Source organism: Oryctolagus cuniculus, chromosome 1 (genome assembly GCF_964237555.1).
Source record: "Oryctolagus cuniculus chromosome 1, mOryCun1.1, whole genome shotgun sequence".
NCBI classification, from domain to species: domain Eukaryota; kingdom Metazoa; phylum Chordata; class Mammalia; order Lagomorpha; family Leporidae; genus Oryctolagus; species Oryctolagus cuniculus.
In genome coordinates, this window is record NC_091432.1 from 5,072,755 (window position 1) to 5,099,629 (window position 26,875).

A 26,875-nucleotide genomic window follows, 5' to 3' on the forward strand; every position below is an offset into this window, starting at 1 on the left:
CCTGCGTCCTGGGGCTGCCGGCAGGAGCGGCGCCCACCGGCTCTGCCCGTCTCCCCAGGTGTTCCGGAGCGGAGAGGGCATGGGCATCCGGCTGGACAACGCCTCCGCCTTCCAGGGAGCTGTCATCTCCCCCCACTACGACTCCCTGCTGGTCAAGGTCATCGCCCATGGCAAGGACCACCCCACGGCCGCCACCAAGATGAGCAGGGCGCTGGCCGAGTTCCGCGTCCGCGGCGTCAAGGTGAGAGGCACCGGAGGGCCCCTCACACCCTGGCTGCGGCTGTGGCTTGGTGGGGTCAGGGCCGCTGTGGCCCTCGGTGCGCCTTAGCCTCTGCTGGCTTCTGTCGGACGCTGCAGGTGCCGGGGCCCCCAGCGCTGTCCATCAGCTCCCGTGAGTTCCTCCCCGGATGCCTGGGTGCCCCGGCCGCCCAGCCCCCGCCAGCCTTGTCTCGGGGACACCAGTGTTTCCTGCCCCCGGGAGCGCGTGGCACACGTCGCCAGGCACCTCTTCTGGAAATTCTGATTCCATGGCTGTGGGTGGAGGCCCCCAAGGAACTCAGGCAAACGTGGACACCCTGGGCAGCTGCCTCGTCCTGAGCGGCCGGGGTCCCTGGCCTGCGGCGTGCAGAGTCGCGGGTGCTCTGGGGACAGCAAGGGGCTGGCTGCTGGGGACCCATGCTCCAGGGCAGGGGAGGCCCAGGGGGCCTGGCTTGTCGTGCCTTTCTGGGAGCAGCGTGGCCTGCTGGGAGCGGTTGGGTTCTGTACAAGGCTGCAGCTAGAAATGAACTCATGGCCGGGAAACACCAGTTGTCCTTTGTAGCCAGCACCTGCCTCCTATCCAGTGGTCTGGCAGGGCAGGGCGAGCCAGGTGATCCCAGATCCCAGAGAGTCTGCCCACTGCAGGCATACCCACCCCCGCCCACCGCACCCCCTGGCCGCATCAGACTCAGTGCTGTCTTCCGGCCCCCGCCTGATTGAGGCTGTGCTGGGCAGGGCTGGGCATGTGGCTGTCCCCTCAGGGCCACACAGCGGTCTCTCACCTGTCCTCAGTGGGAGCCGAGGCCTTTGAGAAAGAGGGTGAGCAGGAGTGGGGGCGGGGGAGGCTCCCAGGCACCGCCCACAGCCACGGGGGTGGGGGTGGGGGGAGGAGTGGGCGGTTCCCGGGAGCTGTGGGGGAGGGGAGCCTGGCGGCTCTCTGTGGGGCCTGCGCCCTGCACGCTTGGCCGAGGTGCATCCAACTTCCTGTGCTCCACCTGTTCTTTCCACCTGGCTTTCCCGGCGCGGGTGTCCTGTGGCTGTTGCGGTGTCGGGGGGCTGTGTGGCCAGTGTGCCCCACTGGGGCACCTGGGCCTCTGCCCTCTCGCCTGCCCCCTGCACTGCGCTGCGTTGTTCGGGTCCTGGCTGCCCCCGTGGTTGGGCCCCGTTCCTCTGCTCCCTCCCCGGCCTCAGCACCAGTTACCCTGGCCCCAAACTGGTCCCCTGGGCCTTCTACCTGTCCCCACCCCGGAGGGCCAGGAACATCTACCTTAGACACTGTTCCCCACGCCTGAGGTGGAGAACGGGACCCTGTGGCCCATGAGCGCAGGGCCAGTAGCAGGACAGGTGTTTCTGGTGTCCAGGGGTGCCAGTGTCCTCCCCAGATGGGCACCCAGACCAGGCCACTGGCCCCTGCCCTGTCCTGAGCCTTCTGTCAACGCCTGGGCCGTCGGCCCCGCGGCTCCGGTCCTGTACCTGTACCTGCACCTGCCCCTCCTCGGTCCCGTGCCCCCTCCGCCCACCACACACAGACCACAGCCTGTCACGGCCAGTCTCTGTCAGGCCCTGGTGCCAGTGCCGCCTTCCGGGTTTCCATGAAGCGCCTGCACGCGCCTGCCCCTCGCAGGCTGAGCCCACAAAGTGCTGGTGCCTCCCAGGAGGCCCCAGGACGAAGGCTGCCAGGGTCACACCAGAGGTGGCCTGCCCCCCCCACCCCCCACCTATGTGGACGAGAGCAGGGGAGCAGGAGACTCCAGGCGCAGCCACAGCCTGAGAGCAGCCGGGAGTTGGGGTCTCGGGCCTGCAGCCCCAACAGGGAGCATCCAGGGTCCCGGCTGACGGCGGGGCAGTGGGAGTCCCCGCCCCTGCTGGGTTCTGGGGGGGGCGCTCCGCAGGCCTGGGGGGGCGCAGGGAGACGGGCCCCAGCCCCGCCCCTCCCCACCCTGCGCCGGGGACCCCAGGCCCACGCAGTCGACCCCGCCCTCTGCTGCCTGTCTGTGCGCCCGGCCCCCGTGCCGCCCCCTCAGATGAGACCAGGCCAGCACTGAGGTGTCCCCAGCAATTTTATTATAAATAGAAACGAGACTCCCACCTGGTGGCTACTGCCCTGCTTGGTGGCCGAGAGCACCTGTCAGAGGGACCTGACCCTCCCCCCGGTCTGGAGCCCGACCAAGGGAGGGGCCCCTGTCCCGCCAAGCACACAGCGGAGCCTGAGGTACCGAGGATAAAAAGCGGGGTGGCCCCCGGGTGGGCAGCTGCCGCCCGGCCCCCTGGCCCACGCTGCGTGTTCATCAGGGCACGGGGAGGCCGCCTCCCGTCACACCACACTCTCCTCCAGCCGCTCCGAGCTGCCCCCCACCCCCCGGCAGCCTGCTCCGAGCAGCCCCCCATGCACCGAGTGGCTCCTTCGGGCCCAGGCCCCTCCCAGGCGCCGGGCGTACCCGTAGCAGCCGCCCGCATCTCCCAGGTCCAGGGAGCAGCTGCGCTGGGGGCGTGGCGGGGGGCTCCGAGGCGGGTGGGTCTTGGGTGTGGGGCTGGGGCCTCCGTTGGTCTGGGATTGGACGTGGCTAAGCTTCAGGGGGAGGCGGCCATTCCCAGCCCCCCGGCCCCGAACCAGCAAGGCCACAGTGAAGACCAGTAAGGCAGCCACCAGCACGCCGCCCACAGCCACTGTCAGGGTCCCGCCGAGAACGTGGGCCTGCAGGGCGTGGCACAGGGGCGTGGCCGGCAGGGTGGAGAAGTGGGCACAGCCCAGGAGCCTGGTGGCCGTGAGGTCAGAGGGCCCAGTGGCAGGTGACAGCGCCAGCAGGCAGAGGTCGTAGTCGGCGCCAGGGACCAGGTGCTTCAGCAGGAAGTGGCGAGTGGAGGCTGGGACGATTCTGCGGGCGGGCGAGGAAGGTGGTCAGAGCCCCGGGGCCGTGGTCCAGCTCCTCCCCCGCCTCCCCACCGCCAGGGCCTCCCTCGGAGCCCCTTTCACAGACCCCCCCAACCCTGGCTCTGCACAGCCTCACGGAGGCGTGTGTCCACCAAAGGGGGCACGGTGACAGGCTGGCGAGTGTAACCAGGGGACGGATGACAGATGGGTGTGTGCTGACATGGGCTGGACGCACACAGGGAGGGGCAGGGCTTGGCACCAGCAGAGGCAGAAGTGATGCAAGGACCAGGCCCCCGGCGCGCGCCCGGCCTGGGCCACCTGACGGGGGGGCCTCCCCTCCTTCCTCGCCCCTGCAGCGGTCAGGAGCCCAGGAGGGGGCAGTGGGGGCGGCTGTGAGCAGAGCAGAGGGGGCGCAGGACGCGCGTGCTCACCGGTAAATGAGGGTCTCGTCCTCGCTGCTGTTGTACTGGATCTGGAACATCCACACGGGCTCGGCCGGCCGCCCCGGCCCCCAGCTCACCAGCCCCGAGGTGGCGGTCACCTCCGTCACCTGCACAGCCGGCTCCGACTCCACAGTCCCCTCGCCCTCAGCCGCCGTGCGCGCCGAGGCGGCGATGTCCGAGGGCCCCGGGCGGGCCCCCTCGGCGCTGGCGTTCCCGCCGTGGGGCAGGGCCAGCACCCGGAGCTCCACGCGGGCCGTGGCCTCTCCGGCGGGGTTGGTGGCGATGCAGGTGTAGGCCCCTGCGTCCCCGGCGCCTGTCACCGCGATCTCCAGGGTCCCGTTGGGAAAGGCCCAGGCGCGGGAGGAGTTGCCCACCAGCCTGTCGTCGGGGCCCACCCAGTGCATGGTGGGCGCGGGGTCGCCCAGGGCCCGGCACCGCAGCGTGGCCCGCTGGCCCTCCAGCACCCAGAGGCGCTGCGTGTGGCGGGCGATGAGGGGCGGCTCGCACGAGAAGTCGGCCTCGGGGACCGCCCAGAAGTAGCGGCCGGCCAGGCCGGGGGGCGAGGCGCAGGTCTCCAGGTCGTCGGGCCGCGCCAGGCGCCGCAGCCAGAGCAGCTCGCAGTTGCAGTGCAGGGGGTTCCCGCTGAAGCTCAGCACCAGGGGGGCGGGCGAGGCCTCGGCGTCGCGGCCCCGGGAGAAGAGCGGGTCGGGCGCCAGCGTGGCCAGGCGGTTGGAGGTGAGGTCGAGGCGGGAGAGCTGGCTGAGCTGGGCGAAGGCGCCGGGCGGCAGCGCGTCGATGAGGTTGTGGTCCAGGTTGAGGGTGTGCAGGGCGGGCATGGCTCCGATGCCGGCCCAGGGCACCTGCCGGAGGTTGTTGTAGGACAGGTCCAGGTCCTCCAGGCTGTCCAGGAAGTCGTCGAAGGCGCCGGGCGCGATGCGGCCCAGCTGGTTGCCACTGAGGATGAGGTGCTGCAGGTTGACGGGGCCGCGGAGGCTGCCGCCGCCCAGCTCCACCAGCCTGTTGCCGTCCAGGTGCAGGGAGCGCAGGCTCTCCAGGTCCCCGAAGGCGCGGGCGCCGATGCGGGTGATGGCGTTGCGGGACAGCGTCAGGTCCACCAGCCCCGTCATGTTGCGGAAGTCAGGCGGCCCCAGGGCCTGGATGAAGTTGTCAGCCAGCCGCAGCTCCACGGTGCGCCGGTCCACGTTGGGCGGCACGAAGAGCAGGCCTCGGTGGGCACAGAGGGTGCTGAGCGACTCGGACAGGTTCTGGCACACGCAGGGCAGCGGGCAGGCGGCTGCTCCACTGGCCAGCAGCAGCAGCAGGAGTGGCGGGGCCATGGTGAGCGCCCTGCGAGGAAGGGCCACAGCCCAGGCACAGGTGGGGCTGGGCAGGTGCCCACTTGTGCCCGAGGCGCGGTCCCTGTAGTCAGCTCCCAGGGCCTGGCCTGGAGAGGGGCTGGGTCAGAGGCCCCAGGGGACCCCCCAGGGATGAGGGGCAGCCAGGCGTGCAGCGGAGGTCACATTTCCCAAGTAGTCACGGGCAGGCCAGGCGCAGGGGACAAGGTGAGGCAGGAGGCAGGAAGCGGAGGTGGGCCGAGAGCAGGGAGGGTCCCGGAACTTCCTTTCTCGGGCGTCCCCTGGAATCGCCGGCCTCCTCCCCCTCTCCGCGCCATCCCCTTCCCCGGCCGGCGGGGAAGGCGTCCCCCCACCCCCAGCCCCCTCGCTGTGGCTCCCGCGCTGCGCGATCCGCGTTCCCCTCACCTGGTGTCGGTCGCTCAGGGGGCGCGGGCCGGCCTCCCCGCGGGCCCGGCCGGCCCCCGCCGACTCCAGGCCGCTCTCCCGCGGGGGCGAGGCCCAGGGCTGTCCGGTCGCTCGTCGCGCGCCTTCCGGCCCATGGCGCTCGGGCCCGCGGCCCCGGCTCCCTCGGTTCTCGGCTCCTTTTCCCGGCGCAGTTAGCGGCGGCGGCGGCGGCGGCGGTGGTGGTGGTGGTGGCGGCGGCGGCGGCGGCGGCGACAGGCGGGCGGGTGCGCGCCGGCGGGCACGCGCGCCGCGGCCACGCACGTGGAGAGCGGACGGGGAGGGGCGCGCGGGGATCCACCCGGCCCGAGCCGGCTCCCGAGGTCACGGGGACACGCGGCCGCTGCAGCGCCCACGGATGGCGCCCAGTCACACCCGAGGCCCGGGCCGGCGCGGGCCCGCTGCTCTGCCCCCCGGCACTGCCGCAGCGCACTCACCCTGGCACAGGCGCGCGCGCCCCCGGCCACCCTGGCGCCCCGGCATCCCGCACCGCACGGGTGCCCGCCGCGCGGCGCGAGCCTCACTCTGCAGACTGCCAGACAAAGCGCCAGCTCGCGGGCCCCTTCATCTCCCAGAGCCCGGGCTTTGTCACATGTCGCCGGGCACCCTCCCCAACACACCCACACGTCCCCACACACCCACACGTCCCCGCGCCCACGGGCAGGGCCGAGCGCAAACCCGCACTGTCGCCGGGACCCTCGCGATCACAGACACGCGCTGAAGGTCATAACCGTTCTGCTTCACCGAGTCACGTGGAGGGTCCCCAACACGCAGGGGCCCTGAGCGGCGGGGGCGGGGGCTGCACCCCCAGCCAGGCTACCGCGGGGTGGGGCTGAGAGGGCTCGGCCTCTGGGCAGGCGCCGCGCCCGCCCGCTCCTCCCTCCGGCCTCCGCCCGCGGCCCGATTGGTCGGCGCGAGCGGCTTCCCAGCAGGCCGGCGCCGCACGCTGCTGGGAGCGGTGCGTCAGGGGTCCGCGCGCTCCGGCCGCCCTCCCCGCGGGCCACTTCCCCGGCGGAGCTGGGCGCGGAGACGGCGCGAGGGTTTCTGGCGTGAGGCGGGGTCTGCGCTTCCCGCCCCAGCCGGCCGGCTCGGCCCCCGGGGTCCTCGGTGGTGGTCAGCGCCCATGGGGAAGTCGCCGCCTCCCACAGCCTCCTCTCGTCCCCGGGCTGCCTGGGGATTCTTATCCTGCCGGGCATGGCAGCGGAGCGCAGCCCCGGGCGGACGGCCTCGCGCAGACCAAGGGCGGGGGACTGCAAGTACTTGTGCCCTCCGTAGGGTCGAGCGGAGAGGACCCGCGGCCAGGCGCCTCGCTCCGGCACCGGGAGCCGCTCCCGCCGCTGCCGCACTTACAAAATGAGGGGACTGGATCCTGGCCCAGGTCAGCGCGTGTGCGGTGGCACCAGATGCTTTGCCTTCTCCGCACCGGAGACGTTTCACTCACCCTGAGCCTGCGTGCGCCCGTGTGTGCTGCCTGGGATCGAGGTCCTCCGGAGCCAGGCACTCCCAGGACAGAGGGGAGGGCAGGTGGCCCAGGGACTACAGGAGCGCGGGTCCGGCAGGATGGGGCCCTGGGCCTCGAGGCCCCCCACCCCCCGCCGTGCGGCTCTGGGTTCTCTCGGCGGCTTGAGTGGCTGCCTTAGACGCGTGCTTTGGCCCTGGCGGAATGTCCCCATTTCCTGAGGGTAGGTGCTAGGCCGGCCAGGCGTGGGGGACTCTGAGCAGTGACTGCATGTGGGATGCCCTGGGGAAGGCACTCTGCCCGCCCACGGCCAGGCCATAGACTGTCCCCGAGGTCCCTACGTGGGGAGAAGCCAGGGCTGCAGCCGCACGTGGCGTCTGGGCCATGTGACCCCACCCAGGTCCTCTAGCAGATTCTCCCGCTGTCCCCGGCCACTGAGAACTGAGGGCCCCGTGCTCGAGGCACAGAGACCTGGTCCCGACAGCAGCCAGGCGGGTACCGGGCAGCACCCAGTGGTGCAGCCCCGGGAGGAGCCCGCCTGCGCAGTTCCAGCAGGGACCCACAGGAAAGGCGGGAAGCGGAGGCGCTGGGGTGCCCGTGTGGGTAACCGTGCGTGGCAGGGCAGAGGACAGTCGACAGTGTGCAAAGACCCTGGGGCCGCTGGGTCTGGCACTGGAGCCGCAGGCCCCCTCCCTGGGCGAGGCCGTGGGGGTGGGGGCCAGGGTCAGGAGAGTGAGGTGTGTGGGAAGCCAGCGAGGGCACTCGGGACAGGCCCGGGGCGTGTCAGCATGGTGTGACCGTGAGGGGACAGCACCCGCTCCTGGCTGTGGGTCGAGGGCAACGGAAGGGGTGGCATGCAGCACGCGGGGGGGGGGGGGGCAGCGAGGGTGAGGGCACTGCCCCCAGCGTGCGGGTGCGGGAGACGCCCAGGGAGGCCGGGAGCTGTGCTGGCCCCCCCCTTCCTCCCCGCCCCCCGGGGGGCTGCGCAGTGACGCCCTCCCCCGCCTCTGTCCCGCAGACCAACATCCCCTTCCTGCAAAACGTGCTCAACAACCAGCAGTTCCTGGCGGGCACCGTGGACACCCAGTTCATCGACGAGAACCCGGAGCTCTTCCAGCTGCGGCCCGCGCAGAACCGGGCCCAGAAGCTGCTGCACTACCTCGGTCCGCCCCGCCCCTGCTCGCCCCTGCTCGCCCCTGCTCGCCCCCTCCTCGCCTCACGTGGCCCCCAAAGGTCCACCCTGCCCAGACCCAGCAGGCCCTGGCTTGGAGAGGCGAGGGTAGCTGGAGGATGGGGATCCCGAAGCAGCGCCCCGCCCTGAGCCCAGCCCTCCCAGACGCTGCCCGCCTGCCCTGAGCGTGGCCCCTTTCTCCCCAGGACACGTCATGGTGAATGGCCCCACCACCCCCATCCCCGTCAAGGCCAGCCCCAGCCCCACAGACCCTGTCGTCCCTGTGGTGCCCATAGGTAGGTGAGCTCCGTCCGGGCAGCACGGGGGGACGGTGGAGGCTGCGCTCTGCAGGGCGGGCACCGACTCCCTGTCCCTGTCCCAGGCCCACCCCCCTCTGGCTTCAGAGACATCCTGCTGCAGGAGGGGCCCGAGGGCTTCGCGCGAGCTGTGCGGAACCACCCGGGGCTGCTGCTCATGGACACGACCTTCAGGGACGCCCACCAGTCGCTGCTGGCCACTCGCGTGCGCACCCACGATCTGAAGAAGATCGCCCCCTATGTCGCCCACAACTTCAGCAGGCTCTTCAGCGTGGAGAACTGGGGCGGTAGGCTGCTGGGTGGGACGCGGCACCGCGCGGGCAGCAGGGGCGAGGGAGGTCGCCCTCGAGAAACCCGGGCTGGGACCGGAGAAGGCGGACACTGGCCCCCACCGGCTCGGGCCAGGCCTGGGGGGGCCTGGGGGGCAGAGGCGCAGCTGTGCCCGGGGTGCTCCGCTCCGGGAGGAGCCGCCAGTGCCTAGACCGTCGTGGCACAGACACCGGAGGCGGGAGGGCGGGCAGGCTGCCCGAGGGCACGGGGCCCGTCAGCGCTGAGCCGGCGTCCTGGTCCCTGTGCAGGCGCCACGTTCGACGTCGCGATGCGCTTCCTCTACGAGTGCCCGTGGCGGCGGCTGCAGGAGCTGCGGGAGCTCATCCCCAACATCCCGTTCCAGATGCTGCTGCGGGGAGCCAACGCCGTGGGCTACACCAACTACCCCGACAACGTGGTCTTCAAGTGAGCCGGCTGCTGCTCCCACGGCGGCTCAAAGCCGGGGCCCCGCAGGGCCGGTGGGCTCCTCCAGCCCTGGCTCACCGTGGGGCGGGCAGTGCCTGGGGGACACAGCTCGTCCGGGTGCACCTGCCGTGGGGGCCCTGCCCCCTCAGACGTCACCCCCAGAGCGGCAGGGCGGGGGCGGGAGGTAGTAAAGGGCCGCGTGTGTGTGTGTGTGTGTGTGTGTGTGTGGTGGGTGCTCACCCTCGCGCTCCCACACATCCAGGTTCTGTGAGGTGGCCAAAGAGAACGGCATGGACGTCTTCCGGATCTTTGACTCCCTCAACTACTTGCCCAACATGCTGCTGGGCATGGAGGCCGCGGGCAGCGCCGGGGCCGTGGTGGAGGCGGCCATCTCCTACACGGGCGACGTGGCCGACCCCAGCCGCACCAAGTACTCGCTGCAGTACTACATGGGCTTGGCGGAAGAGCTGGTGCGCGCCGGCACGCACATCCTGTGCATCAAGGTGCCCATGCCCCTGGCCCGGACCCTCTGCCCCCCACGGGCCCCGCACGGTCCCCTCCTCACCGTCTGTCTCCTCCCTCCTGCCAGGACATGGCCGGGCTGCTGAAGCCGGCGGCCTGCACCATGCTGGTCAGCTCCCTCCGGGACCGCTTCCCCGATCTCCCCCTGCACATCCACACCCACGACACGTCGGGGGCGGGCGTGGCAGCCATGCTGGCCTGCGCCCAGGCTGGGGCGGACGTCGTGGACGTGGCGGCTGACTCCATGTCTGGGATGACCTCACAGCCCAGCATGGGGGCCCTGGTGGCCTGCACCAGAGGGACTCCGCTGGACACAGGTAGGGACAGCAGCCCACGGCGTGCCCTGGACTCTGCACTGTCCGCAGCCCCAGCAGAGCCAGGGGCCTGCTCTGGCCTGGCCGCCCCCCCCCCCCAAGGTGGGACCTGAGCCGGCCGGGGGAGGAGCCCTCCTCTGACCCCGCCTCCCCGCAGAGGTGCCCCTGGAGCGCGTCTTTGACTACAGCGAGTACTGGGAGGGGGCTCGGGGCCTGTACGCCGCCTTCGACTGCACCGCCACCATGAAGTCTGGCAACTCGGACGTGTACGAGAACGAGATCCCCGGCGGCCAGTACACCAACCTGCACTTCCAGGCCCACAGCATGGGGCTGGGCTCCAAGTTCAAGGAGGTCAAGAAGGCCTACGTGGAGGCCAACCAGATGCTGGGAGACCTCATCAAGGTGAGGCGTCCCGGTGCGCTCGGCTGCACCCACCCTGCACAGCCCCTCGGTGCCCGGCACCCTAACTCCCGGGGCCTTCTCCTCAGGTGACGCCCTCCTCCAAGATCGTGGGGGACCTGGCCCAGTTCATGGTGCAGAACGGGCTGAGCCGGGCGGACGCCGAAGCCCAGGCCGAGGAGCTGTCCTTCCCGCGCTCCGTGGTGGAGTTCCTGCAGGGCTACATCGGCGTCCCCCACGGCGGCTTCCCCGAGCCCCTGCGCTCCAAGGTAGGGCCGGCGTGGGGGGAGGCCCAGGCCGGGAGCCCGCGTCGGAGCCTGACCTCCTCTCTCCCCCCCCAGGTGTTAAAGGACCTGCCCAGGGTGGAGGGGAGGCCAGGAGCCCGCGTCGGAGCCTGACCTCCTCTCTCCCCCGCCAGGTGTTAAAGGACCTGCCCAGGGTGGAGGGGAGGCCGGGAGCCTCCCTCCCCCCGCTGGACCTGCAGGTGCTGGAGAAGGAGCTGGCAGAGCGGCATGGCGACGAGGTGACCCCAGAGGACGTGCTCTCGGCGGCCATGTACCCGGACGTCTTCGCCCAGTTCAAGGACTTCACTGCCACCTTCGGCCCCCTGGACAGCCTCAACACGCGCCTCTTCCTGCAGGGACCCAAAATCGCCGAAGAGTTTGAGGTCAGTGGTCTGGTGCTTGTCCACGCTGTGCCCCAGCCCCCCTGCCTTGGGAGCAAAAGGGCACTGAGACGCCAGCGAGCGAACTCAGGGTGGGTGATGTCCCTGCGGCCAGGGTCAGCGGCCGGCCGGCCCGCCCGGGCCCCCGCTCGGAGCTTCCTCGCCCTCTGCAGGTGGAGCTGGAGCGGGGCAAGACCCTGCACATCAAAGCCCTGGCCGTGAGCGACCTGAACCGGGCCGGCCAGAGGCAGGTCTTCTTTGAGCTCAATGGGCAGCTGCGGTCCATCCTGGTCAAGGACACCCAGGCCATGAAGGTGCGGCTCCCCAGGGTCGGCCGGGTGGTGGGGACAGGACAGGCCCGCGGCTGGCGCCTCACAGCCCCTCCCGTCTGCAGGAGATGCACTTCCACCCCAAGGCCCTGAAGGGCGTCAAGGGCCAGATCGGGGCCCCCATGCCGGGGAAGGTGGTCGACATCAAGGTGGCCGCCGGGGCCAAGGTGGCCAAGGGCCAGCCCCTGTGCGTGCTCAGCGCCATGAAGATGGAGACTGTGGTGACCTCGCCCATGGAGGGCACAGTCCGCAAGGTCCACGTGACCAAGGACGCGACACTGGAAGGCGACGACCTCATCCTGGAGATCGAGTGATCTCGCCGGCGCTCCCGCATCTTCAGCAGTTGCGCTCGCGGGGCAGGCCCAGGCCAGCCCGTGCCGGACAGCGGAAAGGCCTGGCCCCGGGCGCAGGCCTCACCTGGACCAGGAAGACCCCACCTGCAGGGGCCCCTCCCCGCCAGCCGGGCGTCCCGTCTCCGCTGGCAGGCGGCTCCTCACGTTCATCTCTTGCCAAATCAGGACTCTCTCTCACTGGAGACTACAGGGCAGGGGAGGGCGCCCAGGACCTGGGGTCCACCTTGAGTTACACCTGTGCGACCACAACCACCTGAATCCTGAGCCTCTGGGCCCTCCCCCCCAGGAGGGGCCTAAGCCCAGGTCCTGGGAAATTCGCTCAATAAAGCTGGCTTCCTCCTGCCCCCCACACCGGGTCCTTTGCAGCCCACCTGCTGCTCAGCGGAGGGCAAGGCCGCCCTCAAAGCCCCGAGTGGGCGGGCAGTTTTACCTCCGTCCTTGGAGGGCAGCGGGGGCTCGGGCTTCATCTCCCTCACGGACAGAGGTCACAGAGGGGAGATGTTCTGTCTGTGGACAGGTGGTCTGCTTTAAACCTGGGCCCTCTCAGCTCCAGTTAGCCCAGGGCCACGTCCCAGTGTGGGGGGACCCTTGGGAGTGGAATCCAGCAGCTGAGTGCACTGGTGGGAGGCTGGGGGCTGGAGGGGCCCTGGTTCACTGCGGGTGTGACCGTGTGTGACCAGCCCTCGGAACCTGGAGCCTCTGGTCTGTCTCCCCCAGGCGTGCCCCGACCGTGTCACTGCACCGTGAGGTGGGGTGGAGAGGCAGTTCCTAAGCTGGGGGTGGGGGGGGGCGAGAACGGGAACCTGGTGGAGAAACACTGGCAGTCACCGGGACCCAGTCTCGGGGACCCACAGGTCACAGTGAGCCAGGCCTCTCTCTCGGGACCTCCAGACCCCAAGTGTACCCTCAAACAGGCGCCACGCTCATCAGGGCCGGGGAGGGAAGCCCGCGTGGGAGGTGGGTGAGGTGATGCCGGCCTTTTAGTCACGGCGACCCGGGCAGCGTGCCGAGTCTGTCAAGTCTGCAAATGAGACACACGTTCTTTAGAGTCCAAAGGAAGAGAGTCCTGGGCGGGGCAGTGTGAACCATTGAGGAACGAGAGAGAGAGAGAGAGAACACTGGTGTGCTCTAGGGACGAACCTCGAGTTACCGTGTCGCTCGGCAGAGCGGAGCCCCCGCTGCTCTGGGGCAGCAGCCTCTGCGCAGGGTCCCCCCAGGGCGGATGGGCAGCACGGGGGCGGCCGTCCCAGCCAGGGACCCCAGGCCTGTGCAGGGGCTTCCACCCCCTTGGGGCCCCGCCCCTCTCCCGGCAGGTGCGTCTGCAGTCTGCTGGTGCTGGGGGAGGACCCACAGCCAGGCCCCGCCCCTGGGGGCAGGTGAGCTGGGCTCATACCCGGTGCACCTGTGCCAGGATGTGGGGCGCCGCAGAGGCCAGGCCGCCCTGCCCAGAGCTCCGAGGCTGTGCTGGGACAGGTGTTCACACCCCAGGTCCCAGATGGACCGACTGCCAAAGATCTGAAGCCGTGTTACCCAAGTTAAATCTCTTTAATATCCCAATACAAAGTCCTGATGCAAAAAGTGAGAAAACCCTGGGAAATTGAGGGGAGGGGTTTATAAATTAAGAAGAAGAAAAAAGAAGAACCCGAGCAGCTTTCCAGGCGCCGAGAGGCAGGGAGGCTGAGAGGAGCAGCAGTGGGGAGGGGGCTCGGCCCGTCGGCCCCTCACTCCCAGCTGCTGCTCGGCCCCCTTCAGAGGGCCATACCCTTTGGATATCCGCTCCCTTCTCGTGGTCCCTGGGCTTCAACTAGCTCTGGCTTCAATCCCCTACAAAAATTCCTGAGATCTCGGGGACCCCAGCCAGCCCCTCCCCTGCAGTGCCCCTTGACGGGGAGGGCCGGGAGCCCGTAGAGTTCGTAGGAGTGTCGTGGGAGCGGGTCAGGCGCACAGGGGTATCTCTGAGTTCCCGGCGCGCTGCAGCAGCACACAGAGGGGCAGGCTGCCGTAGAGCTTGGGGTCCGTGAGGGGCTGCAGCAGCAGCAGGAAGAGGCCCACCCCCAGGGCGTAGCCGGCCAGCAGGGGCCGCCTCTGCGGGTGCTCCAGGGCTGCGCACACGGCGGGGAAGCCCATGTAATTGCAGAAAGAGTGGCAGAGAACCGGCCCGATCAGGTGTCCTGGGGGGGACAGAGCGCTTAGGAGCGGCCCCAACGCCTTGGGCCCCGCCGGGCCTGGTGACCGCGTCTCCTGTTGCGGAGGCCGTGCCCCCTCCACTGTCTCTGCCTCCTTCCCCTCCCCGAGCTGAGGGCCTGCTCAGCCGGTCCAAGGCTGTGACAGGAAGCCTGCTGTTCCCACTCTCCACCCACTCCTTGGACCCTGGCCCAGTCCCAGGACCGAGAACCAACCTGTACGGATGAAGAGGAAGGCGGTGTAGGCACCAAAGACGGCCGTGTAGGAGAACTGGAACGCTGGGGACGGAGGCTGCGAGTGACCACGCCTGCACTCCTCGGCCGGATGCCACCCCGTCCCCCGTGAGTGACCACGCCTGCACCCTCAGCTGGACGCCACCCCGTCCCCTGTGAGTGACCACGCCTGCACCCTCGGCTGGACCCCACCCGTCCCCCGTGAGTGACCACGCCTGCACCCTCGGCTGGACCCCACCCGTCCCCCGTGAGTGACCATGCCTGCACCCTCGGCCGGACACCACCCCGTCCCCCGTGAGTGACCACGCCTGCACCCTCGGCCGGACACCACCCGCCCCCCGTGAGTGACCACGCCTGCACCCTCAGCTGGACGCCACCCCGTCCCCCGTGAGTGACCACGCCTGCACCCTCGGCATGACACCACCCCGTCCCCCATGAGTGACCACGCCTGCACCCTCGGCTGGTCACCACCCCACCCCCCGTGAGTGACCACGCCTGCACCCTCGGCCGGACGCCACCCCGTCCCCCGTGAGTGACCACGCCTGCACCCTCGGCTGGACATCACCCCGCCCCCCGTGAGTGACCACGCCTGCACCCTCGGCTGGACGCCCCCCGCCCCCTGTGAGTGAACACGCCTGCACCCTCGGCTAGACGCCCCCCGCCCCCCGTGAGTGACCACGCCTGCACCCTTGGCCGGACACCACCCCGTCCCCTGTGAGTGACCACGCCTGCACCCTCGGCTAGACGCCACCCGCCCCCCGTGAGTGACCACGCCTGCACCTTCGGCTGGTCGCCACCCCGTCCCTGACAGCCACTCACGGGCGTCCTCTGCACCCTGGCGCCCGAGGCCGGCCCCTCCAGCACGAGCGCTCCGGTCCCGCGCCCCCCCGCCACACAGCACGCCGCGCGGCGCCCGCTCACCTGCAGACAGGAAGATGCTCCCCACGCTGCTCTGGCGGAAGCGCAGCTGCTCGATGATGTGGTGGAAGTGGGCTGGGAGGAAGCCGGCACGCGTCACTCCCCTCCCAGCCGCCCCTCAGGGCCCGCCCCCGGGGCTCGACGTCCTGTGCACTGCAGCTTTGTAGGAGCGGGCAGGACGCACTCACCAACTCCGAAGAAGAGCGGGCAGGTGAACACGGCGGGGCCCAGGCCGGTGCAGGGCGCCAGCATGGGCAGCATGCAGGCCCGGAACACCAGCTCCTCCGTCAGCGGGGCGATCACCTGGTTCCGCAGCCAGCGCATGTCTGTGAGGCAGCGGGCCCAGGAGCGGGGAGCTGGGGGGCCGGGACTCTGGTGAACGGGGGCGCCCTCCCGAACGTCGCCCTGGCCAAGCTCAGGTCAGGCACTGCTGCCAACGAGAGCGGGCAGCAGGCGGCCAGACGCGGCAGACCCAGCACAGAGCGGTGCTGAGACGCCCGCGCGGGGCCGCGCTGTCCTCTGGAGAACTCGCGAACACGTAACCACAGCCGTCCGGCCCGCATCAAGTACTGCTGCGGTGCCTAAGGGACCCCTTGGACGCAAGAACCAATTCAGATGGGGCCGGCGCTGTGGCGTAGCGGGTAAAGCCACCGCCTGCAGGGCCAGCATCCCATGTGGGCACCGGTTCTAGTCCCGGCTGCTCCACCTCCGATCCAGCTCTCTGCTGTGGCCTGAGAAAGCAGTGGAGGATGGCCAGTCCTTGGGCCCCTGCACCCCCTGGGAGACCTGGAGGAAGCTCCTGGCTCCTGCTTCAGATCGGCTCAGCCCCAGCCTTTGCGGCCATCTGGGGAGTGAACCAGCAGATGGAAGACCTCTCTCTCTCTCTCTCTCCCTCTCTGCCTCTCCTCTAACTCTTTCAAATAAATAAATACATCTTAAAGAGAACCGAGTCACAGAGGTCACGCAGCTCCACGCCCCCGCGCACAGAGGCTGGCTCTCCTCCCCCACTGTCCCGCGTGGCCTGTGCCCACGCTCCCTCGCCGAGGACTCACCCAGGACGACCTTCAGCCCGTCTGTGAGGTCGCAGGGGCAGTCCATGGACAGCTGCATCAGCGGGCCCAGGAAGAGGATCTGGAGAAGCAGGAGCCGACATCTGGGCTCTGACCACCAGGCCTCTGCCCAAACCTCGGAGCCTCACGCATCCCGGTCTCGGCCAGGATTTCCCGGGGCCAGGCTCTCACCGGGACACGACCTGGACACAAGGGCCACAGGGCGCGTGCTGTCGGCGCCACGGGGCGGGGGGGACGGCACTCACCATGGTCAGCAGCAGGGGCAGCAGAGCCGCGGGGAAGATGCCCTCCAGCCTCACGCCCATCAGGGTGAGCAGGGATGTGCCTGGCTGAGCCACAGGACGGGGGCATCAGTCCGGCTCCTCCCACGGACGCCCCGCCCGCCCGCCCGCCCCTTCGCACCTGGATGCCCGTGAGCTCGCGCCAGAGCAGCACGCAGAGCGGAGACAGGCTGGACACGACCAGGACGCTGGTGAAGCGCCGCTTGATGACGGCGGGGTGGTCCCTAGGAGGGGACGCCGAGCTCGGAGGTCGCCGCCGCCCCGCCGCGGCCCCGCCCCCGGCCCGCCCCCGGCCCGCCCCGCGCGCAGCGTCCTCACCTGGGCAGCTCGCTCTTCCAGACGTACAGGCTGCCCACGTAGGAGCAGGCGAGGCTGAGGCAGGAGAACACCGACACCCAGCAGCACAGCCCCGGGCCCGCGCCGCCCAGCGCCGCCGCCTCGGGCTGTCGCTCCGGCCGCGACACCGACAGCAGGCGCAGCCCGTCCCCGCCCAGCGCCGCCATCGCGCCCGCACCCGCGGCGCGCAGCAGTGACGCGGCCCCGCGGAAGTGCGGTGACGTCAGGCGGCAGGCCCGCCCCGCCCCCGGGCCACCTGGCCCTCGGCCCCGCCCCCTTGCCGGCCCGCCCCTCGCCCGGGCCACCCGGCCCGCCCCGCCCCCGGGTCACCTGGCCCCGCCCCGCCCGCCCCGCCCGCCCCTCTCGGGCCCGGCCCCGCCCCCTCCCCGCCCCCGGGTCGCCCGGCCCCGCCCCCGGCCCGTTCGGCCCCCCCTGCCCCGCCCCCGGCCCGGCCCAGCCCCCGGGTCGCCCGGCCCCGCCCCCGCCCGCCCCTCTCGGGCCCGGCCCCGCCCCCGGCCCCGCCCCGGCCCGTTCGGCCCCGGGTTCAGAGAGGCGGCCGCGGCGTGCGGAGCAGTTTTATTGAGGCTCGGACGGCGCCGATCGCGCGCGGCCCCCGGGGACGCGCCCCGCTCAGGGACGCAGCCACTCGGACAGATTGGAGACCTCCCGCAGCCACAGCGCCTCCTGCGGGAGCAGAGGGGCCCGGGTGAGGACCCCCGGGGGCGGCCCGCTCCGCGCCCTCCCCGCGCGGCCCCCGCTCCTACCTCCAGGCCACGCCCGGGGCTCGGCGCGCCCGGGGCCGGGGCCGCGCGGGGCTCGGGGCGGCGCGCGGCCGCTGCCGCCGGGCTCGGGGCTCGCGTCTCGTCCACGCCCGTCTTGAGCCTCTTGTTCTCTGCGAGGAACGGCCCCACTGCAGCGCACTCGCGTGGCCCGGGGCGGACTCGCGTGGCCCGGGCTTCGCGGGGGCGCGGGCGCGGGCGCCGAGCAGCTGTCCTGGTCCTTGTCCCGCGCGGCCTTGAGCAGGCCGAGGCTGCACGCGGGCCTGGGGAGGGGCAGCTGGGGCCGCCGCCCCCTCCAGGCCCGCCGCCCGTTCTGGGGTCCGCGCTGCCGGGCCGCCCCGCCCCTCCCCCTTTTCCGCTCCCTTCGCGCTGGGCAGGGCCTGGGGGCTGCTTTCGCGGCCGGGCAGGAGGTGGCCAGGGCCGGGGGAGGAGACGGACGCCGCCCCCCCTCTGGGGGCGGGAGGGCTCCCTGGGGAGACGCCTGAGGGATGAGGGATGAAGGGAGCCTTCGTGCACCGCATCCAGCGGCACCCACACGAAGGCCCCGCTGCGCCCACGGCCGAAGGTCGGAAGTGGATTGTTCCGGTGGGAGTAAGGAGGCGGCCAGTGCAGGGTTGCCGGTGTTGTGGACACGTTCACCGCACAGGCGAGGACCCGAGCAGGCGGGGGTGGGGCTGGGCCCACCGGGGGTCAGAGGTGTTCGTGGGAGGCCTCGCAGAGGCTGGTAGCCACACGGCAGCGCCGCTGACCGGGCCGGAGGTGGAGGGAGAGGAGCTGATCGTGGTCAGGGGTTGAAGCGGGCCCTCGTGGAGTGCCCACGCCCGTCGGGAAGTCAGGAGGGAGTGGGGTGGGCTCCTGGCCAGGGCTCCAGAGGCGGGGAGCAGGGGAACCGGGGGAGTCTGTCAGTCTCCGATACGAGAGATGTCAGCTTCGGGGTGAAGAGGACTTTCCCGGAGAGACGCCTTGCCACGTCAGAGGCCTCAGGGGAGGCAGCTGGCCACGTGAAACCCCGCCTGTGGCGAGGCCAGCACCCCAGGGCGCCCACGAGAGGGCCTGGGTTCCGTGTGCATCCCTCTCCTCACTGCACAGACTCTGAGTTGTAAGCCGCGCACTCACATCTCTTAAACCTGACCTGAAGTACAGTGTCTGCTGTGCACACGCCTCCGCTGCGGACTTGAGCAACGACTGCCTCCTACCCCCAACTGGCGACAAATGGCGCGAGTGGCAGACTGACCCGGGCGCCGTGCACGTGGCAGCTGTCTCTAAGGGGCTGAAGTCACTCCCACATGGCGTCCAGCCCGGCCCTGTCTCTAAGGGCTGAAGTCAGAGCCCGGCCCTGTCTCTAAGGGCTGAAGTCACTCCCACACTGCGTCCAGCCCGGCCCTGTCTCTAGGGGCTGAAGTCACTCCCACACTGCGTCCAGCCCGGCCCTGTCTCTAGGGGCTGAAGTCACTCCCACACTGCGTCCAGCCCGGCCCTGTCTTGTCCGAAGGACTCGGGACCTGCGGGAGGGCTGCTGGGTTCAGTTCTGGCTCTGATGTTCTAGCTCATGGCCCCGGAGTTCCCGGTCATCTCTGGGCCTCTTTCCTCACCCGTGAAATGAGAGTAAGAACAGAACCTATACGTCACAGCATCATGACAGACTTTGAGAGCTCTGGGTAGAGCCTGGCACCAGCCAGCGGTCGGTGACCACACAGAGCGGCTGTACCCTGGCTGCTGGGGGCCCTGCAGCTGTCGAGCTGTTGGGGAGGGACATGGCTTCAGTATAACTGCCATTGCATCACAACCCGAGGTACCCGGCTCGGGGCAGCTCCAGAGCTGAAACGGAGTAGTAACTAAAACCGGGAAGAGCTGCGGGCGCGGCACGAATGACGGAGAAAAGATGTGAAGAAACCGGCGGAATCCAGGCCCTGAGCCTGCTCATTACCCCTGCACCCGCTCTGCCCAACAGGCGCTGCTTGCCCGTGACTGCACAAACCGTACTAGGAATCTGCAGTCCTAGCTTTTGGGAGGGACTGCCACGTGGGTGGGGGGAGCCAGAGGAGTTTGAAAGAGCAGTGAGGACCCACCCGAGCAGCTGAAACCTTACCTGCAGAGCGTTCTGGGCAGGTGTGCTCACGGGCGGCCTGGGTCCTCGGGGCTGAGTCCTTTTCCTGTGGGCTCGGCTGCGTGAGAAATGAGAAGTCCCAAGTGAGCTTTGCAAGAGCACGAACTTGAGCCCTAGCGACCGGACGTGGCTGCAGCGCTGTGCTGGCCGCTCTCCCGGGCCGGCGTCCTCCCTCACCTCCTGGGGGTGCACTCTGCCCCCACTCCTGAGGGCCCTTTTGCGGCTCTGGCCACCGCTGGGTCTCCTTTTCCGTGCTGCCAACACGTAACCTACCGTCCGCCCCACTCCTGCCACTCGGAAGCAAGGCCTGCACGCGCCTGCTCGTCCCTGTTACGTGTGAACGTCCACTGTCACCTGGAACTCCCCACGCCCGTGTCTCCTGACAGCCAGCAGAGAGCCTTACAAGGGTCAGCGGGTGACTGGCGGTAAACCTGGGAGGCCGCAGGGCATGTGGTGTAGCCCACAGGAGCCTTTCCGAACCTGCTACCCTGGTTCATCCAGTCTGCACAGAGAACAGGCGCGGGGACAGGACCCAGTCCTCACAGCTCCTTATTCATAGAAATGTGGAAATAGGTTTCTCCAGCAAAATCAGAAGTGTGTGCTTCAAAGGACATTACGAAAAACTGAAAAAACTCCTAAGAGTAGAAGAAAATATTTTCAAATCATACGTATTAAGGCACTTTTATCTTGGGTAAAGAACTACTAAAACTCAACAATAAAAATCCAATTAAAAACGGGAAAGGATCTTAATAGGCACTTCTTGAAAAAGATATACAAATGGCTAACAGCACGTGACAGGATGGTAAACATTCCTATTAATCAGAGAAATGCGAATCGAAACCAGCACGACCACCTTGTGCTCTCTAGGAAGGCAACAGAACCTCCTGAGGAGGATGTGGAAAAACCAGGACCAAGACAGAGTGCCGGCAGGAACAGAAAACTGCAGCAGCTCCTCAAAAGGTTAAACATAGGAGCCTGCATGTGGCGCAGTGGGCTGGAGCCCCGGCTGCTCCACTTCCAGTCCAGCTCCCTGTTAGTGCACCTGGGAAGGCAGCAGATGACCCAGGTGCTTGGGCCCTGCCACCCGTGTGGGAGACCTGGATGCAGCTCCAGGCTCCTGGCTTCAGCCTGGCCCAGCCCCAGCCATTGTGGCCATTTGGGAAGTAAATGAGTGTTACTCTTCCAGTCAAATGGATAAATACATCTTTAAAAAATAAAGTTGAACACAGAGAGATACCCTATGACCTAGCAATGTTGCCCCTAGATACATATCCAGAGAATATAGACACAGGCCCCATAACAGCGTTCATGGCAGTATTACTTGTATTAGCTGAAAAGTAGGAAAAATTCAAGTGTTCAACAACTGATGAATGGATAAATAAAATGTGAGATACTCATATAATGGAACATGATGCAGTCACAGGAATGGATGTAGGGCTATTATATAATATGTACCTTGGAAGCATGTTAAATGCAGGAAGCCACATACTACATGGTTTCATTTTTACAAAATATTCAGAATGGCCGGCGCCGCAGCTCACTAGGCTAATCCTCCGCCTAGCGGCGCCGGCACACCAGGTTCTAGTCCCGGTCGGGGCGCCGGATTCTGTCCCGGTTGCCCCTCTTCCAGTCCAGCTTTCTGCTGTGGCCAGGGAGTGCAGTGGAGGATGGCCCAGGTGCTTGGGCCCTGCACCCCATGGGAGACCAGGAAAAGCACCTGGCTCCTGGCTCCTGCCATCGGATCAGCGCGGTGTGCCGGCCGCAGCGCGCCGGCCTCGGCGGCCATTGGAGGGTGAACCAACGGCAAAGGAAGACCTTTCTCTCTGTCTCTCTCTCTCACTGTCCACTCTGCCTGTCAAAAAAAAAAAAAAATTTCAGAATAAGCAAAGCCAGAGATACAGAAAGTAGATTAGTGGTGGCCAGGGGTGGGAGGCGGAGGGGCGCTGGAGCTAACTGTTAATGGTGTTGTTTTCCTTTGGTGTGATGGACGTGTTCTAGAACTAAGTGATGGTAGCTGCATGACACGGTGAATTTGCTGACAACCACTGGACTGGACACTTCAAAATGGACAATTTTACAGTGTATAAATTGTATCTCAAGTATTCTACCATGTATTGTTTACTAAAACAAGTTTCAATTTCTACATTCTAACTAACACTGAAGGGGCAGGCACCTTAAGGGTATGAAGGAAAACAGTATTAGGAAACTTCCCAACTTTTTTTGATAAAGCATTTTAAAATTTATTAATTTGAAATGCAGAGCAAAAGAGGGAAACAGAAATCTTCCATCTGCTGGTTCACTCTCCAATGCCTACAACAGTCAGGGCTGGGCCGGCGGGAGCCAGAATCCGGGAACTCCACCCAGGTTGCCCAGATGGGTGGCAGAAACCCAAGTACTTGGGCCATCATCTGCTGCCTCCCAGTGTGTGTGTTAGCAGGACGCTGGACCGGAAGTGGAGGTGTGTGTTTATCCCAGGCACTCTGATACGGGATGCAGGCATCCCAAGCAATGGGTAACTTGGTGTGCTACAACGCTTACCCTCAATTTTTAAAAATTCACTCTAATCTGAAAATTCTCAATAGATACACCTTTCTCCTATCCTTGGTCTTGCCAAGGAACGAGCCGCATTGGGATATAAGCTCTGAGCCTCAGAGGACTTCCCCTTCATTCGCATCTGGGCCCAGAAGAGACAGCCCCGTGCTCAGGATGCACCTCCTTGGAGCCCACCCTCACCCCCCAGGAAACAACGCCCTTCCTGGGCAGCCGCCGCCCTGTTGCAGCTTCAGCTCAGTTCCACCCTCGTCTGTAACACCAAGCCCACTCTGGTCCAGTACTCAGGCTGGAATCCATGCTCACATGGCCTTTCCCAGAATGCTTTCTATAAAATGCTAAACATGTTTCCCCTTACTTCTTCCATTTCTCCGCGAACACTATGGGTGGTGTGCTGTTCCACCTTCCTGTTTGGAAATGGAAACAGGAACTGGCCCAGAGCTGGAAGAATCTTGACTCTCCATCCTCAATCTTGTAGTTCTTCGCTGAAACCACTGGGTGTCTCTCTTAAGCCACTAACAAGTCAGCTATCTCTGAATGGCCATTACCACAGGAAACATGGGCCCTCCTGGATGGCCCCAATCTCTCTCAGTCCCTGGACTCACCTTCCAGTCCTGCATGGTAGCAGTGTTAGGCTCAGGAGCCAGGAGGTCTCAATACACATCCTCAGCTGTGAAACTATGATCTCACTAGAAACATCTTTACAGACATTAATGTGCAAACCCTTGCACAGGTCGGGGACTTCCTCCCAAGACCTGTTACCTCTGGTGAGACCCTGAGGTCGTGAGCCATCTGCCAAGTGAGCTCGGCTATGGATAGCCCTGGAGCTGTCGGCCATCACTGCAGCCAGGGAACTGGGTGAAAGAGGTCACATCCTTATCTTTGAGATCTCACTGGGATATCAGAGAAGCCCAAGCAAAGAACTTCACAGGCTGAAGAGCCCTAGGCCCTGGGTCCTACAATGGTCCGTGACCTACCCTAAACCTACCCCAGAAAGCTGAAGATGTGGATAGCTGCAGTACTCCCACCATGTCCAAGTTACAGCCCCAGAACCTGTGACCGTAAGCTTATCTGGGAAAAGGGTCTTTGTGGATATAATGAGCAATCCTGAGATTGGATCATCCTGGACTTGGGGTGAGCCTCAAGTCCAATGACAGATGTCCTTAAAACGCAGAGGGAGATTTGAAAGATACATGGGGAAAGGCTAAAGATGGAGGTACAGACTGGAATTACACAAACCGCAGCCCAAGGAACACTTCCCACCAGAAGCCGGAAGAGGCCAGGAAGGGTTTTCCCCTCCCACCCTTGGGGGAAACGTGGCCCTGCCAACACCCTGGTTTTGGACTTGTGGACTTCAGAGAATAAATGTGAGAGAATAAGTGTGTTGTTTTTGAGTCATCATGATGATGGCAGTTTCTTACAGAATCCCTAGGGGACTGACACAATGGGTCTTGGCTTTATTTGCTCAAGGTCTGGGCAGCAGCCCTCCAAGTTCAAGGGAAACTGGCCAGAGTATTTGCAGGGAACCAGGTGAAAGGAACAGCAGACACAATCCAAGGAAAAAGCGCCGTAGAAGGGACACAGAGCCATGAAAAAAGGTGTGGTCAAGGGTGCACTTACAAGCAGGTTTCCACTGGCCTTGCCTTTTGGGCTACACCCAAGAGGAGGATGGCAAATCCACGGGATGCCACGATCCTTGGGTGCCAAGACACCAAAACTTGCTCATCCAATCAGGCAGTAGAGATAGGAGGAGAAAAGATGTAGAGGAGGTGCTGCAGACTGTTAGTCTCTCAGACACGGGCGCATAATTCTTTAATAACAACTCTATTGCTATATAACTGGCAAGCTGTGTGTGTGTGCTTGTGTGTGTAAATAAAGTGCAGACTTCAGTTCTGACATACGTACATACTTGTGAAACATCACCACATCAAGATAAACTTCCATCTGCTGGTTCACGCTCCAAATGCCTACAGCAGGACTCAAACCAGCGCCCATATGAGATGCCAGCATCACAGGCAGTGGCTTTACCTGCTGTGCCACAGCGCCGGCCCTGCGCATCTTTTTCTCTCCTTAAGACTCGTTTTATGGGGGCTGGCAATGTGACACAGTGGGTTCAGCCTCTGCCTGCAATGATGGCTGGCATCCCATGAGTGCCAGTTTGAGTCCTGGTTGTTCCACTTTGGATCCAGCTTCCTGCTAATGCACCTGGGGAAACAGTGGAAGACGGACCAAGTACTTGGGCCCCTGCCACCCATGTGGGAGATCCAACAGGGTTCCAGGCTCTTGGCTTCAGCCTGGCTCGGACCTGGCTGTTGTGACCATTTGAGGAGTGAATCAGTAGTTGCAGACTCTCTGTCAACCTGTCTTTAATTCTGACTTTCAAATACATAAATATAACATATATAAAACATTTTAAAAAAATCTTCTTTTATATTGAAAGTGGAATTCTTGAAGATTGAATGTAGTTGGCTCTTGTCTCCTTATCCAATCTAACAACCTCTGCTTTTTAATTGAATTGTTTAGACCACTTAAACTTATTGTCATAATTGATATGGCAGGGTTCAAATATATCATTTTGATAACTGTTTCCTATTTGTATTATCTTTTCTTCTTTTTCCTTATTTTTCTGTCATTTTTTAGGTTGAGTTTTTTATGATTCCATTTTATCTTCTTTCTTGGCTTATTAGGTATAACTCTTGTGTTACTTTATTTTTTTTTAATTTTTTTTTATTTTTTGACAGGCAGAGTTAGACAGTGAGAGAGAGAGAGAGAGAGAGAGAGAGAGAGAGAGAAAGGGAAAGGTCTTCCTTTTTCCATTGGTTCACCCCCCAAGTGGCCGCTACGGCCGTCGCATTGCGGCCAGCGCACTGTGCCAATCCAAAGCCAGGAGCCAGGTGCTTCCTCCTGGTCTCCCATGGGGTGCAGGGCCCAAGCACTTGGGCCATCCTCCACTGCACTCCCGGGCCACAGCAGAGAGCTGGACTGGAAAAGGAGCAACCAGGACAGAATCCAGTGCCCCAACTGGGACTAGAACCCTGGGTGCTGGCGCTGCAGGTAGAGGATTAGCCTAGGGAGCTGCGGCACCAGCCTCTTGTGTTACTTTAAATGTCCATCTTTCACTTATTAGTCTACTTTCAAGTAATATCACTCTACATATATAAGATCTTAAAAGAGGAGCCAGTGCTGTGGCGTAGCAGGCTAGGCCTCTGTCTGCAGTGCCAGTTCTAGTCCCTGTTGTTCCTCTTCTGATCCAGCTCTCTGCTATGGTCTGGGAAAGCAGAAGATGGCCCAAGTGCTTGGGCCCCTGAACCTGCATGAGAGACCTGGAAAAAGCTCCTGGCTTTGGTTCAGCACAGCCCTGGTCGTTGTGGCCATTTGGGGAGTGAACCAGTGGATGGAAGACCTAACTCTCTGTCTCTCCCTCTCTCTGTCTATAACTCGCTCTACCTCTCAAATAAATAAATAAAATCTTTTAAAAAAAATCTTAAAAGAATATTATTTCCATTTCTTTGTTCTTTGTGTTATTGTTTCATAAATTTTACTTCTACGTAGGACATGAACCTAACAATGCATTGTTACTACTTTTGGTTTAAAAAGTCAATAATGTGGGGCTGGCTGGCACTGTGACGTAGCAGGTAAAGCTGCTGCCTGCAGTGTCAGCATCCCATATGGGCACTGGTTCAAGTCCCAGCTGCTCCACTTTTGATCCAGCTCTCTGCTGGGAAAGCAGTAGAAGATGGCCCAAGTGTTTGGGCCCCTGCACCTGCGTGGGAGACTGGGAAGATGCTCCTGGCTCCTGATGGGCCCAGCTCCAGCCTTTGCAGCCATTTGGGGAGTGAACCAGCAGATGGATGACCTCTCTGCCTCTCTGTAATTCTACCTTTCAAATAAATAAATACATATTTTTTAAAAAAGTCAATAATGTGGGGCCAGTGCTGTGATGTAGTGGGTAAAGCTGCTGCCTGCAGTGCTGGCATCCTATATGGGTGCCAATTCAAGCTTTCCACTTCCTATCCAGCTCTCTGCTATGGCCTGGGAAAGCAGCAGAAGATGGCCCAAGCTCTTGGCCCCTGTACCCACATGGGAGATGTGGAAGAAGCCCCTGGCTCCTGGCTTCGAATAGGCACAGTTCTAGCCATTGCAGCCATCTGGGGAGTGAACCAACAGATGGAAGACCTCTCTCTGTCTCTCTCTCTCTGCCTCTCCTCTCTCTGTGTAACTCTGACTTTCAAATGAATACATAAATCTTTAAACAAAAATTTAAAAAAGGATTTATTTATTTGAAAGGCAGAGTTACAGAGAGACAGAGGCAGACAGAGAGAGAGAGAGAGAGGTCTTCCATCCGTTGGTTCACTCCCCAGATGGCTGCAATGGCTGGAACTGTGCCGATTCGAAGCCAGGAGCCAGGGGCTTCTTCCAGGTCTCCCATGTGGGTGCAAGGACCCAAGGACTTGGGCCATCTTCTTCTGCTTTCCAGGCCATAGCAGAGAGCTAGACCAGAAATGGAGCAGCTGGGACTCGAACCAGCACCCATATGGGATGTCAGCACTGCAGGCGGCAGCCCCCTTGTTTCTATTTTTAAGCTTTGTTAAAAAGGACCAGAGGTGTGCCAGTTCTAACAGGGCCAAGAGAGCCAGAAAAGTGGGCTCCCAGTGGGACCACTATTACCAGCTACGCATGGAATCTGGAGACACAGGCTTCCCTAGGCACGACTTCCCCTCACTTGTCAGAGAAGACCATCACCAACAGAGCTAGTGACTTGACCTCCTTGAGGGTAGAACCTGC

The 26,875-nt window shown here is 64.8% G+C and overlaps 4 protein-coding genes across 14 annotated transcripts in view; 1 reads left to right on the forward strand and 3 right to left on the reverse strand.

The window, feature by feature from the left end:
* PC (pyruvate carboxylase) overlaps positions 1–11,981 on the forward strand; it is a 95,815-nt gene extending 83,834 nt beyond the window's left edge. For all 9 annotated transcript variants that reach the window (XM_051830870.2, XM_051830871.2, XM_051830874.2 and 6 more), the window contains 12 exons: positions 59–241; positions 7,847–7,991; positions 8,206–8,295; positions 8,382–8,603; positions 8,895–9,051; positions 9,314–9,554; positions 9,641–9,890; positions 10,045–10,289; positions 10,376–10,555; positions 10,705–10,953; positions 11,124–11,264; positions 11,345–11,981. In XM_051830870.2, the coding sequence (XP_051686830.1) occupies positions 59–241; positions 7,847–7,991; positions 8,206–8,295; positions 8,382–8,603; positions 8,895–9,051; positions 9,314–9,554; positions 9,641–9,890; positions 10,045–10,289; positions 10,376–10,555; positions 10,705–10,953; positions 11,124–11,264; positions 11,345–11,593 (2,352 nt within the window). In that variant the 3' untranslated portion in view covers positions 11,594–11,981. The remainder of the gene's footprint in view (positions 1–58; positions 242–7,846; positions 7,992–8,205; positions 8,296–8,381; positions 8,604–8,894; positions 9,052–9,313; positions 9,555–9,640; positions 9,891–10,044; positions 10,290–10,375; positions 10,556–10,704; positions 10,954–11,123; positions 11,265–11,344) is intronic.
* Positions 2,301–7,710, reverse strand: LRFN4 (leucine rich repeat and fibronectin type III domain containing 4). 2 transcript variants are annotated; one of them, XM_051830877.2, is made up of 3 exons: positions 5,334–7,710; positions 3,562–4,920; positions 2,301–3,134 (listed from the first exon to the last, which is right to left on the reverse strand). In XM_051830877.2, exons 2-3 carry the CDS (start codon positions 4,908–4,910, stop codon positions 2,573–2,575), a joined length of 1,911 nt encoding a protein of 636 aa, XP_051686837.1. In that variant the 5' UTR covers positions 4,911–4,920; positions 5,334–7,710; the 3' UTR covers positions 2,301–2,572. The 2 variants fall into 2 exon arrangements, with proteins under 2 accessions (XP_051686837.1, XP_069924034.1); XM_070067933.1 differs by lacking the exon at positions 5,334–7,710 and having other exon boundaries at positions 3,562–5,308.
* A 1,177-nt stretch (positions 11,982–13,158) lies between the features above and the next one.
* On the reverse strand, positions 13,159–16,858 carry RCE1 (Ras converting CAAX endopeptidase 1). Of its 2 annotated transcripts, none has more exons than XM_051830879.2 (8): positions 16,637–16,858; positions 16,440–16,542; positions 16,283–16,366; positions 16,020–16,098; positions 15,156–15,323; positions 14,971–15,042; positions 14,032–14,094; positions 13,159–13,803 (listed from the first exon to the last, which is right to left on the reverse strand). In XM_051830879.2, the coding sequence occupies exons 1-8, from the start codon at positions 16,819–16,821 to the stop codon at positions 13,568–13,570; spliced, it is 990 nt and encodes a 329-aa protein (XP_051686839.1). In that variant the 5' UTR covers positions 16,822–16,858; the 3' UTR covers positions 13,159–13,567. The 2 variants fall into 2 exon arrangements, with proteins under 2 accessions (XP_051686839.1, XP_069924037.1); XM_070067936.1 differs by having other exon boundaries at positions 16,283–16,362; positions 16,637–16,784.
* A 122-nt stretch (positions 16,859–16,980) lies between these two features.
* The window catches only part of TOP6BL (TOP6B like initiator of meiotic double strand breaks), a 94,913-nt gene continuing 85,018 nt past the window's right edge, over positions 16,981–26,875 (reverse strand). Inside the window, exons 14-16 of the mRNA XM_070050967.1 lie at positions 19,523–19,598; positions 17,144–17,546; positions 16,981–16,984 (exon numbers count right to left, since the gene is read on the reverse strand). Of these exons, the coding sequence (XP_069907068.1) occupies positions 16,981–16,984; positions 17,144–17,546; positions 19,523–19,598 (483 nt within the window). The remainder of the gene's footprint in view (positions 16,985–17,143; positions 17,547–19,522; positions 19,599–26,875) is intronic.